Below are 12,389 nucleotides of genomic sequence, written 5' to 3'. Positions count from 1 at the left end.
AGGTAAAAATATAATAAGGATGTATTCCATCCATAAGATACAGTATATTTTTCCCATTTGCATTGCCGTCTGCTGTCGCAGTGTTACAGATGGCCAGGTAAATTAAGCTTTCCCCTGCCAATACCACAGGCTGCATCTTCTGTTGCAATAGGCCAGTGTACTGGCTGGGGTATCTTTGCTCCTCTGACGAGGGAGATTGTCAGCCACGTTTATGTTTGATGCTACATCCTTCCTAATGATCAACACACATCTAGTTGAATAGTCTGACATTTACTTTGGGTTTGAGGTTGATTGCTTGGTCATAAGCTAAGTTTGTTGTCATAAAAATACTATCCACAAACATTGAATGCTCTTAATCACCTATCTCATTTCTATTCACATTGAGTACAGAGGAAGAGGATAAGGTTAATTACATCTATGCCACATTGTAACTATTTATGTTTCTCTCTGTTGGCACACGCATAATGATTCACTCAACTCCACCCCCATCCCTGAGATACAAACAAAGCATAAATACCCAACAAGAATTAGCCATTCAGTTAAAAGACCTGTTAATATAAAATAAATAGTGGTATTTATTGGTCTGTATCTCTTGGTCCTTGTTGATGTCTTTTGGGAAGAATTTTTGTTCTACTTATCTATTTATCTGATTCCTTATATTATGCAATGCCAAGGCACTTGAGATGTCTCACACTTTTATTCAATGAGTAAGCCTTTTGGGATGTTGAAACTTTGCGTTGGTGACCTGCTGACCAGAGCAGTGCTTCCACAGCTGCAGAGGAGCTGTCTGGCTGACAGTGACATGGGAGTTACAGCACAGTCCCAACAGTAACACTACATAGGACTGAGAGGGGACACACACAGACACAGAGGCTGGGATGGAAGACTCTGGGCCGACACTGGCATCTGGGCCCACTTCTAATTCTAATTTACCTATAATGGAGGAGTCTAGTGACAAACTGTTCTGCTGCCGCTGGGTAAGGCACAGAATCCCCCTGGCACATAGAGAGGAGCTCTACCACATTCTCCGGATGACTGGACCCTTGGTAAGGACTGGCACTGCCCACCTAGCCTGTTGTGTGTTATTGTGGGTTTCCCAAATGGCACCATATACTCCCTATATAGAACGCTACTTTTTAACAGGTAGTGCCTTATATAGGGAATATAGGGTACCATTTGGTACACAACTATTGTGTGGCCCTGTTTGGAAGTGGATAGCTCTGTTGCTAGGGTTATAGGTAGACTACTCTGTGAGACTGAAATACTAGGCTACAGGATGAACTGTGCAGTGCATACTAATGGCTCTATGATTTCTTAAAAGTACACTCCGAGGGTCACTAAAGCCCATCAGAACTAGTGTTTAAAGTAGATTTCTCTTGATTAACTTAGAAGTAATGTCTCTCCCACTGGGCAGAGATGTCAGTTCAGCGTTTAGTTTGGATTTACATTTGGTTGAGTTGTCAACTATTGTAAATTCAGTGTGAAATCAACAAAAAATGTCACTATGTCATTGGACTTAGGTTGAAAGTGAGGTGGAATGTCCTTACGTTGATGACGTTTTACAAATCCAATACGTTTTTAACGTTGATTCAACATCATTACATACATTCTTTGGGTTGAAGTGATGCGGAAATTCAACCAGTTTTGCCCAATGGGGTGTTTGTTATTGTTTATGCATGTCTTTTCCCCTAGCTGCTGTCTCGAATCCTAAACTACCTGCTTCCGTTTGTCATCACTATGTTCTGTGGTCGCCTGGGGAATGCAGTGTTAGCTGGCTATGGCCTGGCCTGCGCGGTGAGTCAATCCTCTAGCTATGTTGTGTAAACTGCTGGGGTCTATCAGCTTAGATAAGAAAATGGCTCCTCTGCATGTGATTAGAGAAGAGCGGGAAAATGGTAAGAAAGATGACAACATCACCTAAGGTCCTCACAGATTCTGGTGTTCATTTGAAGAACCACAATGGAGGGGATAGCAATGATATAATCAATTCTCTTTTTTTTTATTTTATGTAACGTAAAAATGTAAATCTGTGTGTAACTGTGTGCTGTAAATGTGTTTGATGATCATCTTCTTCAGACTATTAATGTTACGACTGCAGCAACAGGAGGTGGACTTGCCTTAGCATGTGACACTTTGGTATCTCAGGTATGTAAATATATTTGAATGCAGTAGTTGAAGTATACGTTGCAGTTCAAATATATGCAACAGTCACAGACTGTGACCCCAGCGATTATGTCTCATGTCATTCATGCTGCTGTTTGTTTGTTTGTTTATGTGTGTGTGTGTGTGTGTGTGTGTGTGTGTGTGTGTGTGTGTGTGTGTGTGTGTGTGTGTGTGTGTGTGTGTGTGTGTGTGTGTGTGTGTGTGTGTGTGTGTGTGTGTGTGTGTGTGTGTGTGTGTGTGTGTGTGTGTGTGTGTGTGTGTGTGTGCGTGTGTCTGAGCAGACATTTGGTGGTAGGAACCTGCAGCGTGTGGGGGTGATTCTCCAGAGGAGTGTGTTGATCCTGCTGCTCTTCTGTCTGCCCTGCTGGGCCATGCTCCTCAACACCCAGTCTATCCTGCTGGCTCTGGGCCAGGAGCCTGAGGTGGCCAGGTAACAACTACACTGTCTAAATCAAATCAAATGTTACTGGTCGCATACACATATTTTGCAAATGTTATTGCAGGTGCAGCGAAATGCTTATGCTTCTAGCTCCAACAGTTTAGTAATAACTAACTATACAAAACAATACACATAAATGCACAAAATTGAAAGAAACAAATTAAGAAATATCAGTACAAGCAATGGCAGAGTCCGGAATATAGATATATACAGTACCAGTAAAAAGTTGGGACACACCTACTTATTCAACAGTTTATCTTTATTTTTTACTATTTTCTACATTGTAGAATAATAGTGAAGACATCAAAACTATGAAATAACACATTTGGAATCAAGTAGTAACCAAAAAGTGTTAAACAAATCAAAATATATTTGAGATTTGAGATTCTTCAAAGTAGCCACCCTTTTCCATAACAGCTTTGCACACTCTTGACATTCTCTCAACCAGCTTCATGAGGTAGTCACCTGGAATGCATTTCAATGAAAGGTGTGCCTTGTTAAAAGTTAATTTGTGGAATTTCTTTCCTTAATGCGTTTGAGCATATCAGTTGTGTTGTGACAAGACAGCGGTGGTATACATAGCCCTATTTGGTAAAAGACCAAGTCCATATTATGGCAAGATCAGCTCAAATAAGCAAAGAGAAACGACAGTCCATCATTACTTTAAGACATAAAGGTCAGTCAATCCGGAAAAAAGTGCAGTTGCAGAAACCATCAAGCTCTATGATGAAACTGGCTCTCATGAGGACCGCCACAGGAAAGGAAGACCCAGAGATACTTCTGCTGCAGAGGATAAGTTCATTAGAGTTACCAGCCTCAGAAATTGCAGCACAAATAAAAGCTTCACAGAGTTAAAGCAACAGACAGTGGTGGAAAAAGTACCCAACAACCATACTTGAGTAAAAATAAAGACACCTTAATAGAAAATGACTCAAGTAAAAGTAAAAGTCACCCAGTGTATAAAAGTGTTTGGTTTAAAATGTACTTAAGTATCAAAAGTAAAAGTATAAATCATTTCAAACTCCTTATATTAAGCAATCCAGAAGGCACCATTTTCTTGTTTTTTTTATTTGCGGAAAGCCACTGGCACACTCCAACATTCAGACATCATTTACAAATGAAGCATTTGTGTTTAGTGAGTCCGCCAAATTAGAGGCAGTAGGGATGACCAGGGATGTTCGGTTGATAAGTGCGTGAATTTCACTATTTTCCTGTCCTTCTAAGCATTCAAAATGTAACAAGTACCTTTGGGTGTCAAGGAAAATGAATGCAGTAAAAAGAACAATATTTTCTTAAGGAATGTAGTGAAGTAAAAGCAAAAGTAGTCAAAAATATAAATAGTAAAGTACAGATACCCCCAAAAACTAATTAAGGAGTACCTTAAAGTACTTTACACCACTGGTAACAGACACATCTTAACATCAACTGTTTAGAGGAGACTGCGTGAATCAGACTTTCATGGTCGAATTGCTGCAAAGAAACCACTACTAAAGGACACCAATAAGAAGAAGAGACTTGCTTGTGCCAAGAAACATAAGCAATGGACATTAGACTGGTGGAAATCTGTCCTTTGGTCTGATGAGTCCAAATTGGAGATTTTGGTTCCAACCGCCATGTCTTTGTGAGACGCAGAGTAGGTGAACGGATGATCTCTGCATGTGTGGTTCCTACCGTGAAGCGTGGAGGAGGAGGCGTGATGATGTGGGGGTGCTTTGCGGGTGACACTGTCTGTGATTTATTTAGAATCAAGGCACACTTAACCAGCATGGCTACCACAACATTCTGCTGGAACACGCCATCCCATCTCATTTGGGCTTAGTCTAGCTATCATTTGTTTTTCAACAGGACAATAACTCAACACACCTCCAGGCTGTGTAAGGGCTATTTGACCAAGAAGGAGCGTGATGGAGTGCTGCATCAGATGAACTGGCCTCCAGAATCACCCGACCTCAACCCAATTGAGATGGTTTGGGATGAGTTGGACCGCATTGTAAAGGAAAAGCAGACAACAAGTGCTCAGCATATGTGGGAACTCCTTCAAGACTGTTGGAAAAGCATTTCATGTGAAGCTGGTTGAGAGAATGCCAAGAGTGTGTAAAGCTGTCATCAAGGCAAAGGGTGGCTACTTTGAAGAATCTCAAATATAAAATATATTTTGATTTGTTTAACACTTTTTTGCTGTGTCATTTCATAGTTTTGATGTCTTCACTTTTATTCTGGACGGCTCTGACTTAGAATACGTGGACAACTACAAATACCTAGGTGTCTGGTTAGACTGTAAACTCTCCTTCCAGACTCACATTAAGCATCTCCATTCAAAAATTAAATCTAGAATCGGCTTCCTATATCGCAACAAAGCATCCTTTACTGATGCTGCCAAACATACCCTCGTAAAACTGACCATCCTAGCGATCCTCGACTTCGGTGATGTCATCTATAAAATAGCCTCCAACACTCTACTCATCAAACTGGATGCAGTCTATCACAGTGCCATCCGTTTTGTCACCAAAGCCCCATACACTACCCACCATTGCGACCTGTACGCTCTCGTTGGTTGGCCCTCGCTTCATACTCGTCGCCAAACCCACTGGCTACAGTGTTACGTCCGTCGTCAAATGAATGAGACCAAAGTGCAGCGTGGAAAGTGTTAATGATTTTTAATACTGAACTCTGACAAACCAACAAAATACAAAACCGAACGTAAAGTTCTGCAGGGCTAGACAGCAACTATGCAAAAACAAGATCCCACAAACTAAGGTGGAAAACAGGCTGCCTAAGTATGATCCCAATCAGAGACAACGAGAAACAGCTGCCTCTGATTGGGAACCATACTAGGCCAACAAAGAAATAGAAACATAGATTTGCCCACACAAGTCACACCCTGACCTAACCAAATAGAGAATAAACAAGGGTCTCCTAAGGTCAGGGCGTGACAGTACCCCCACCCAAAGGTGCGGACTCCGGCCGCAAACCTGAACCTATAGGGGAGGGTCCGGGTGGGCATCTCATCTCGGTGGAGGCTCCGGTGCGGGACGCAGACCCCGCTCTGCTTGAGGCTTCCCCCACTTTGGTGGCGCCTCTGGTGCGGGGATCGTCGCCGGGGACTCCGGACCGTAGATCGTTGTCGCGGACTCCGGACCGTAGCTCGTTGTTGCGGACTCCGGACAGTAGATCGTCGTCGTGGACTCCGGACTGGGAACCGTCTCTGGAAGCTCCGGACTGGGGACTGTCTCTGGAAGCTCCGGACTGGGGACCGTCGCTGGAGGCTCCGCACTGGGTACCGTCGCTGGAGGCTCCGGACTGGGGACCGTCGCTGCAGGCTCCGGACTGAGGACCGTCGCTGCAGGCTCCGGACTGGGGACCGTCGCTGGAGGCTCCGGACTGGGAACCCTCGCAGGCGGCTCTGGACTGGGAACCCCCGCTAGAACCTTCAGCGGGGGTTCCCAGTCCAGAGCCGCCTGCGAGGGTTCCCAGTCCGCAGACAGTCGCTGAAGGGTCTGGACTGCAGACCGTCGCTGGAGGCTCTGGACTGCAGACCGTCCCTGGAGGCTTCGGACCATGGATCATCACTGGAGGCTTCGTGCCATGGATCATCACTGCAGGTTTCGTGCCATGGATCATCACTGCAGGCTCCGGGCCATGGATCATCACTGGAGGCTTCGGGCCATGGATCATCACTGGAGGCTTCGTGCCATGGATCATCCCTGGAGGCTTCGGGCCATGGATCACCACTGGAGGCTTTGGGCCATGGATCATCACTGGAGGCTTTGTGCCATGGATCATCACTGGAGGCTTCGGGCCATGGATCACCACTGGAGGCTTCGGGCCATGGATCATCACTGGAGGCTTCTGGCCATGGATCATCACTGGAGGCCGGGTGCATAGAGCTGGCACAGTACGCACCGGGCTGGAGAGACGCACTGGAGGCCTGGTGCGTGGAGCTGGCACATGGCTTACCAGGCTGGGCAGACAAACTGGAGACCGGGTGCGTGGAGCTGGCACAGGATATCCTGGGCCGTGGAGACGCACCGGAGGTCTGGAGCGCAGAGCTGGCACAACCCGTCCTGGCTGGATGCTCACCCTACCCTAGCCCGGCAACTGCGGGGTGCTGGCACAGGACGCACTGGGCTGTGAAGGCGCACCGGAGAGACAGTGTGCAGAGCAGCACAGGATATCCTGGGCCATGGAGACGCACCGGAGGTCTGGAGCGTGGAGCTGGCACAACGCGTCCTGGCTGGATGCTCACCCTAGCCCGGCAACTGCGGGGAGCTGGCACAGAGCACACAGGCCTGTAGATACGTACTGGAGACAGTACGTGTAACCGCAAAGCATGGTGCCTGAAGGGTCACACACTCCTCAAAGCGACTGTCTTGCTCCAGACTTCAATCCCTACAAACTCTTTCGTCCCTCTCCACTGCCAACCGCTCCTCTCTCAAACGGTCTCGGGCTCACCTCTCAGCACCGACGCCCACGTCATCTGCCCCTTGCCTCTCGGGTTTCCGTCGTGTCCTCTCCTCCTGACCACGCTGCTTGGTCCGTTTGTGGTGGGATCTTCTGTTACGGCCGTCGTCAAATGAATGAGACCAAAGTTCAGGGCATGGTACTGGGTGGTAGCCGGCTAGTAACAGTGACTAAGTTCAGGGCATGGTACTGGGTGGAGGCTGGCTAGTAACAGTGACTAAGTTCAGGGCATGGTACTGGGTGGAAGCTGGCTAGTAACAGTGACTAAGTTCAGGGCATGGTACTGGGTGGAAGCCGGCTAGTAACAGTGACTAAGTTCAGGGCATGGTACTGGGTGGAAGCCGGCTAGTAACAGTGACTAAGTTCAGGGCATGGTACTGGGTGGAAGCCGGCTAGTAACAGTGACTAAGTTCAGGGCATGGTACTGGGTGGTAGCCGGCTAGTAACAGTGACTAAGTTCAGGGCATGGTACTGGGTGGTAGCCGGCTAGTAACAGTGACTAAGTTCAGGGCATGGTACTGGGTGGAAGCTGGCTAGTAACAGTGACTAAGTTCAGGGCAGGGTACTGGGTGGAAGCTGGCTAGTTTTGACTATTACAGTCAGATGGCCTGGAGTCTGACTCACACTATAGTACACTACCACTTATATTAGGGCCAGGAGTTTTTCGTGATGAGCGAAAACTCTGGGTTCTGGTTATACCCTGTGACTAGCTCCAGAGTTGTTCCTGACCCTGGTTATACCCTGAGACTAGCTCCAGAGTTGTTCCTGACCCTGGTTATACCCTGTGACTAGCTCCAGAGTTGTTCCTGACCCTGGTTATACCCGATGACTAGCTCCAGAGTTGTTCCTGACCCTGGTTATACCCTGTGACTAGCTCCAGAGTTGTTCCTGACCCTGGTTATACCCTGTGACTAGCTCCAGAGTTGTCCCTGACCCTGGTTATACCCTGTGACTAGCTCCAGAGTTGTTCCTGACCCTGGTTATACTCTGTGACTAGCTCCAGAGTTGTTCCTGACCCTGATTATACCCTGTGACTAGCTCCAGAGTTGTTCCTGACCCTGGTTATACCCTGAGACTAGCTCCAGAGTTGTTCCTGACCCTGGTTATACCCGATGACTAGCTCCAGAGTTGTTCCTGACCCTGGTTATACCCTGTGACTAGCTCCAGAGTTGTTCCTGACCCTGGTTATACCCGATGACTAGCTCCAGAGTTGTTCCTGACCCTGGTTATACCCTGTGACTAGCTTCAGAGTTGTTCCTGACCCTGGTAATACCCTGTGACTAGCTCCAGAGTTGTTCCTGACCCTGGTTATACCCTGTGACTAGCTCCAGAGTTGTTCCTGACCTTGGTTATACCCTGTGACTAGCTCCAGAGTTGTTCCTGACCCTGGTTATACCCGATGACTAGCTCCAGAGTTGTTCCTGACCCTGGTTATACCCGATGACTAGCTCCAGAGTTGTTCCTGACCCTGGTTATACCCTGTGACTAGCTCCAGAGTTGTTCCTGACCCTGGTTATACCCGATGACTAGCTCCAGAGTTGTTCCTGACCCTGGTTATACCCTGTGACTAGCTTCAGAGTTGTTCCTGACCCTGGTAATACCCTGTGACTAGCTCCAGAGTTGTTCCTGACCCTGGTTATACCCTGTGACTAGCTCCAGAGTTGTTCCTGACCTTGGTTATACCCTGTGACTAGCTCCAGAGTTGTTCCTGACCCTGGTTATACCCGATGACTAGCTCCAGAGTTGTTCCTGACCCTGGTTATACCCTGTGACTAGCTTCAGAGTTGTTCCTGACCCTGGTTATACCCTGTGACTAGCTCCAGAGTTGTTCCTGACCCTGGTTATACCCTGTGACTAGCTCCAGAGTTGTTCCTGACCCTGGTTATACCCTGTGACTAGCTCCAGAGTTGTTCCTGACCCTGGTTATACCCTGTGACTAGCTCCAGAGTTGTTCCTGACCTTGATTATACCCTGTGACTAGCTCCAGAGTTGTTCCTGACCCTGGTTATACCCTGAGACTAGCTCCGGAGTTGTTCCTGACCCTGGTTATACCCGATGACTAGCTCCAGAGTTGTTCCTGACCCTGGTTATACCCTGTGACTAGCTCCAGAGTTGTTCCTGACCTTGGTTATACCCTGTGACTAGCTCCAGAGTTGTTCCTGACCCTGGTTATACCCTGTGACTAGCTCCAGAGTTGTTCCTGACCCTGGTTATACCCTGTGACTAGCTCCAGAGTTGTTCCTGACCCTGGTTATACCCTGTGACTAGCTCCAGAGTTGTTCCTGACCCTGATTATACCCTGTGACTAGCTCCAGAGTTGTTCCTGACCCTGGTTATACCCTTAGACTAGCTCCAGAGTTGTTCCTGACCCTGGTTATACCCGATGACTAGCTCCAGAGTTGTTCCTGACCCTGGTTATACCCTGTGACTAGCTCCAGAGTTGTTCCTGACCCTGGTTATACCCTGTGACTAGCTCCAGAGTTGTTCCTGACCCTGGTTATACCCTGTGACTAGCTCCAGAGTTGTTCCTGACCCTGGTTATACCCGATGACTAGCTCCAGAGTTGTTCCTGACCCTGGTTATACCCTGTGACTAGCTCCAGAGTTGTTCCTGACCCTGATTATACCCTGTGACTAGCTCCAGAGTTGTTCCTGACCCTGGTTATACCCTGTGACTAGCTCCAGAGTTGTTCCTGACCCTGGTTATACCCTGTGACTAGCTCCAGAGTTGTTCCTGAACCTGGTTATACCCTGTGACTAGCTCCAGAGTTGTTCCTGACCTTGGTTATACCCTGTGACTAGCTCCAGAGTTGTTCCTGACCCTGGTTATACCCGATGACTAGCTCCAGTTGTTCCTGACCCTGGTTATACCCTGTGACTAGCTTCAGAGTTGTTCCTGACCCTGGTTATACCCTGTGACTAGCTCCAGAGTTGTTCCTGACCCTGGTTATACCCTGTGACTAGCTCCAGAGTTGTTCCTGACCCTGGTTATACCCTGTGACTAGCTCCAGAGTTGTTCCTGACCTTGATTATACCCTGTGACTAGCTCCAGAGTTGTTCCTGACCCTGGTTATAACCTGAGACTAGCTCCGGAGTTGTTCCTGACCCTGGTTATACACGATGACTAGCTCCAGAGTTGTTCCTGACCCTGGTTATATCCTGTGACTAGCTCCAGAGTTGTTCCTGACCTTGGTTATACCCTGTGACTAGCTCCAGAGTTGTTCCTGACCCTGGTTATACCCTGTGACTAGCTCCAGAGTTGTTCCTGACCCTGGTTATACCCTGTGACTAGCTCCAGAGTTGTTCCTGACCCTGGTTATACCCTGTGACTAGCTCCAGAGTTGTTCCTGACCCTGATTATACCCTGTGACTAGCTCCAGAGTTGTTCCTGACCCTGGTTATACCCTGAGACTAGCTCCAGAGTTGTTCCTGACCCTGGTTATACCCGATGACTAGCTCCAGAGTTGTTCCTGACCCTGGTTATACCCTGTGACTAGCTCCAGAGTTGTTCCTGATCTTGGTTATACCCTGTGACTAGCTCCAGAGTTGTTCCTGACCCTGGTTATACCCTGTGACTAGCTCCAGAGTTGTTCCTGACCCTGGTTATACCCTGTGACTAGCTCCAGAGTTGTTCCTGACCCTGGTTATACCCTGTGACTAGCTCCCAGGTCACAAGGTCGGGAAAAATAGGAGGCCCTACTCACACTGTATGACTCAGACCTGACACATCACAGATACAGCCAATGCATGGTATTGTGCCTCTGATGCTGGATAAAGATAATATGCTTGTTTGTATGCTAATTGAGGGAGAACAGAACTCCTCATTCTCTTAGCTGCAATAACACCATCTCTGACTGCTCTCGCCATCAAATGTGGCCCCTGGCATTTCCCCAAACACTCCATTCAGTGGAAATAACAGCAATGTTTTCACAGCCAATTGACCTACTCAATGAGATGTACAGATTGCTGTTCGTTTCTAGATGCAATAAACATTCTGTCACTGCTGCCTGAATAGGGGATTTTCACAGACAACATAATGGTAAATTGATAGAGTTTATCAGTACGTGGTGTGTATAGGGTAAATACATGGAAACAGGTGTAGTAATGGTGTGTGATTTAACAGCGAATACATGCTCTGTCTTTCAGAATAGCACAGCTGTATGTCATCGCCTACCTACCTGCAGTACCAGTGAGTCATCTGTTTTATCAAACACCCACTTCTTTAGAGTGGCTTCAATTGTGTCTGAGTTTTCAACTAGATGGCTCCATTAACCTATTCTTATCAGATGAATAGTACATTTTGTGTTTTTTCATTTAATTGCATTAAACATCCTCTCCTCCCTGTATTTATAATTTACTCTGTGTCTCTTTCTTTCAGGCTATTTTCCTGCATCAACTTCAGGCTTCTTATCTCCAGAACCAGGTACATTGACCGTGGGGCTGGGCTACAAATTACTTGTTTTGTTCCTCACACCTCATTGCGTCTAAAGAAATAAGAATTATTAGAAGGGCCTTGGATGCTTTAACCCTTACAATTGACTGGTAAACTCATAGGTACACTCGCAATGGCTGCCTGGTAATTGTGATGCAATCATCTTCATGGTATTTGGGAATGTTCTATCAAGTGATGCTGGATTACCATGGTAATGAAGAATATTCATTCAAATGATGCCAACTGATGTGGCTCATGCAATGGAATGTATTTTTTGTTATGTCAGTTGAGTTGACTCAACAAATCACAGCACAGATTGAAGGGTACACTTCGGGATTTTACTTCCTGGCATGGGTACACTCAACATGGCTGCCATTCCACCCATTATGCCATCATTGACTTGAATGGAGACGACCTTTCTATTCATTCTTATTTCTATGATGGCATCCTCATCCCAGTCTCTTGTGTTATCTGAGTTCAATCAATCAATCAAATGTATTTATAAAGCCCTTTTTTCATCAGTCGATGTCACAAAGTGCTATACAGAAACACAGCCTAAAACCCCATACAGGAAGCAATGCAGATGTAGAAGCACGCTGGCTAGGAAAAACTCCCTAGAAAGGCAGGAACCTAGGAAGAAACCTTGAGAGGAACCAGGCTCTGAGACCTCTTCTGGCTGTGCCGGGTGGAGATTATAACAGTACATGGCCAAGATGTTCAAACGTTCATAGATGACCAGTAGGGTCAAATAATAATAATCACAGTGGTTGTAGAGGGTGCAACAGGTCAGCAGCTCAAGAGTAAATGTTGGCTTTTCATAGCCAATCATTCAGTGAGAGAGAGAGAGAGAGAGAGAGAGAGAGAGAGAGAGAGAGAGAGAGAGAGAGAGCACGCC

General features: G+C 46.9%; 1 protein-coding gene across 1 annotated transcript in view; it reads left to right on the top strand.

The window, feature by feature from the left end:
• Nucleotides 1–785: 785 nt before the first annotated feature.
• LOC129822194 (multidrug and toxin extrusion protein 1-like) overlaps nucleotides 786–12,389 on the top strand; it is an 18,396-nt gene continuing 6,792 nt past the window's right edge. Inside the window, exons 1-6 of the mRNA XM_055880261.1 lie at nucleotides 786–1,046; nucleotides 1,693–1,794; nucleotides 2,077–2,145; nucleotides 2,445–2,593; nucleotides 11,209–11,251; nucleotides 11,441–11,485. Of these exons, the coding sequence (XP_055736236.1) occupies nucleotides 879–1,046; nucleotides 1,693–1,794; nucleotides 2,077–2,145; nucleotides 2,445–2,593; nucleotides 11,209–11,251; nucleotides 11,441–11,485 (576 nt within the window). The 5' untranslated portion in view covers nucleotides 786–878. The remainder of the gene's footprint in view (nucleotides 1,047–1,692; nucleotides 1,795–2,076; nucleotides 2,146–2,444; nucleotides 2,594–11,208; nucleotides 11,252–11,440; nucleotides 11,486–12,389) is intronic.

This window comes from Salvelinus fontinalis, chromosome 24 (assembly GCF_029448725.1).
Source record: "Salvelinus fontinalis isolate EN_2023a chromosome 24, ASM2944872v1, whole genome shotgun sequence".
Classification (NCBI taxonomy): domain Eukaryota; kingdom Metazoa; phylum Chordata; class Actinopteri; order Salmoniformes; family Salmonidae; genus Salvelinus; species Salvelinus fontinalis.
Note: the sequence above shows the minus strand (reverse complement) of the source record. Positions and strands in the feature narration are given on the sequence as shown.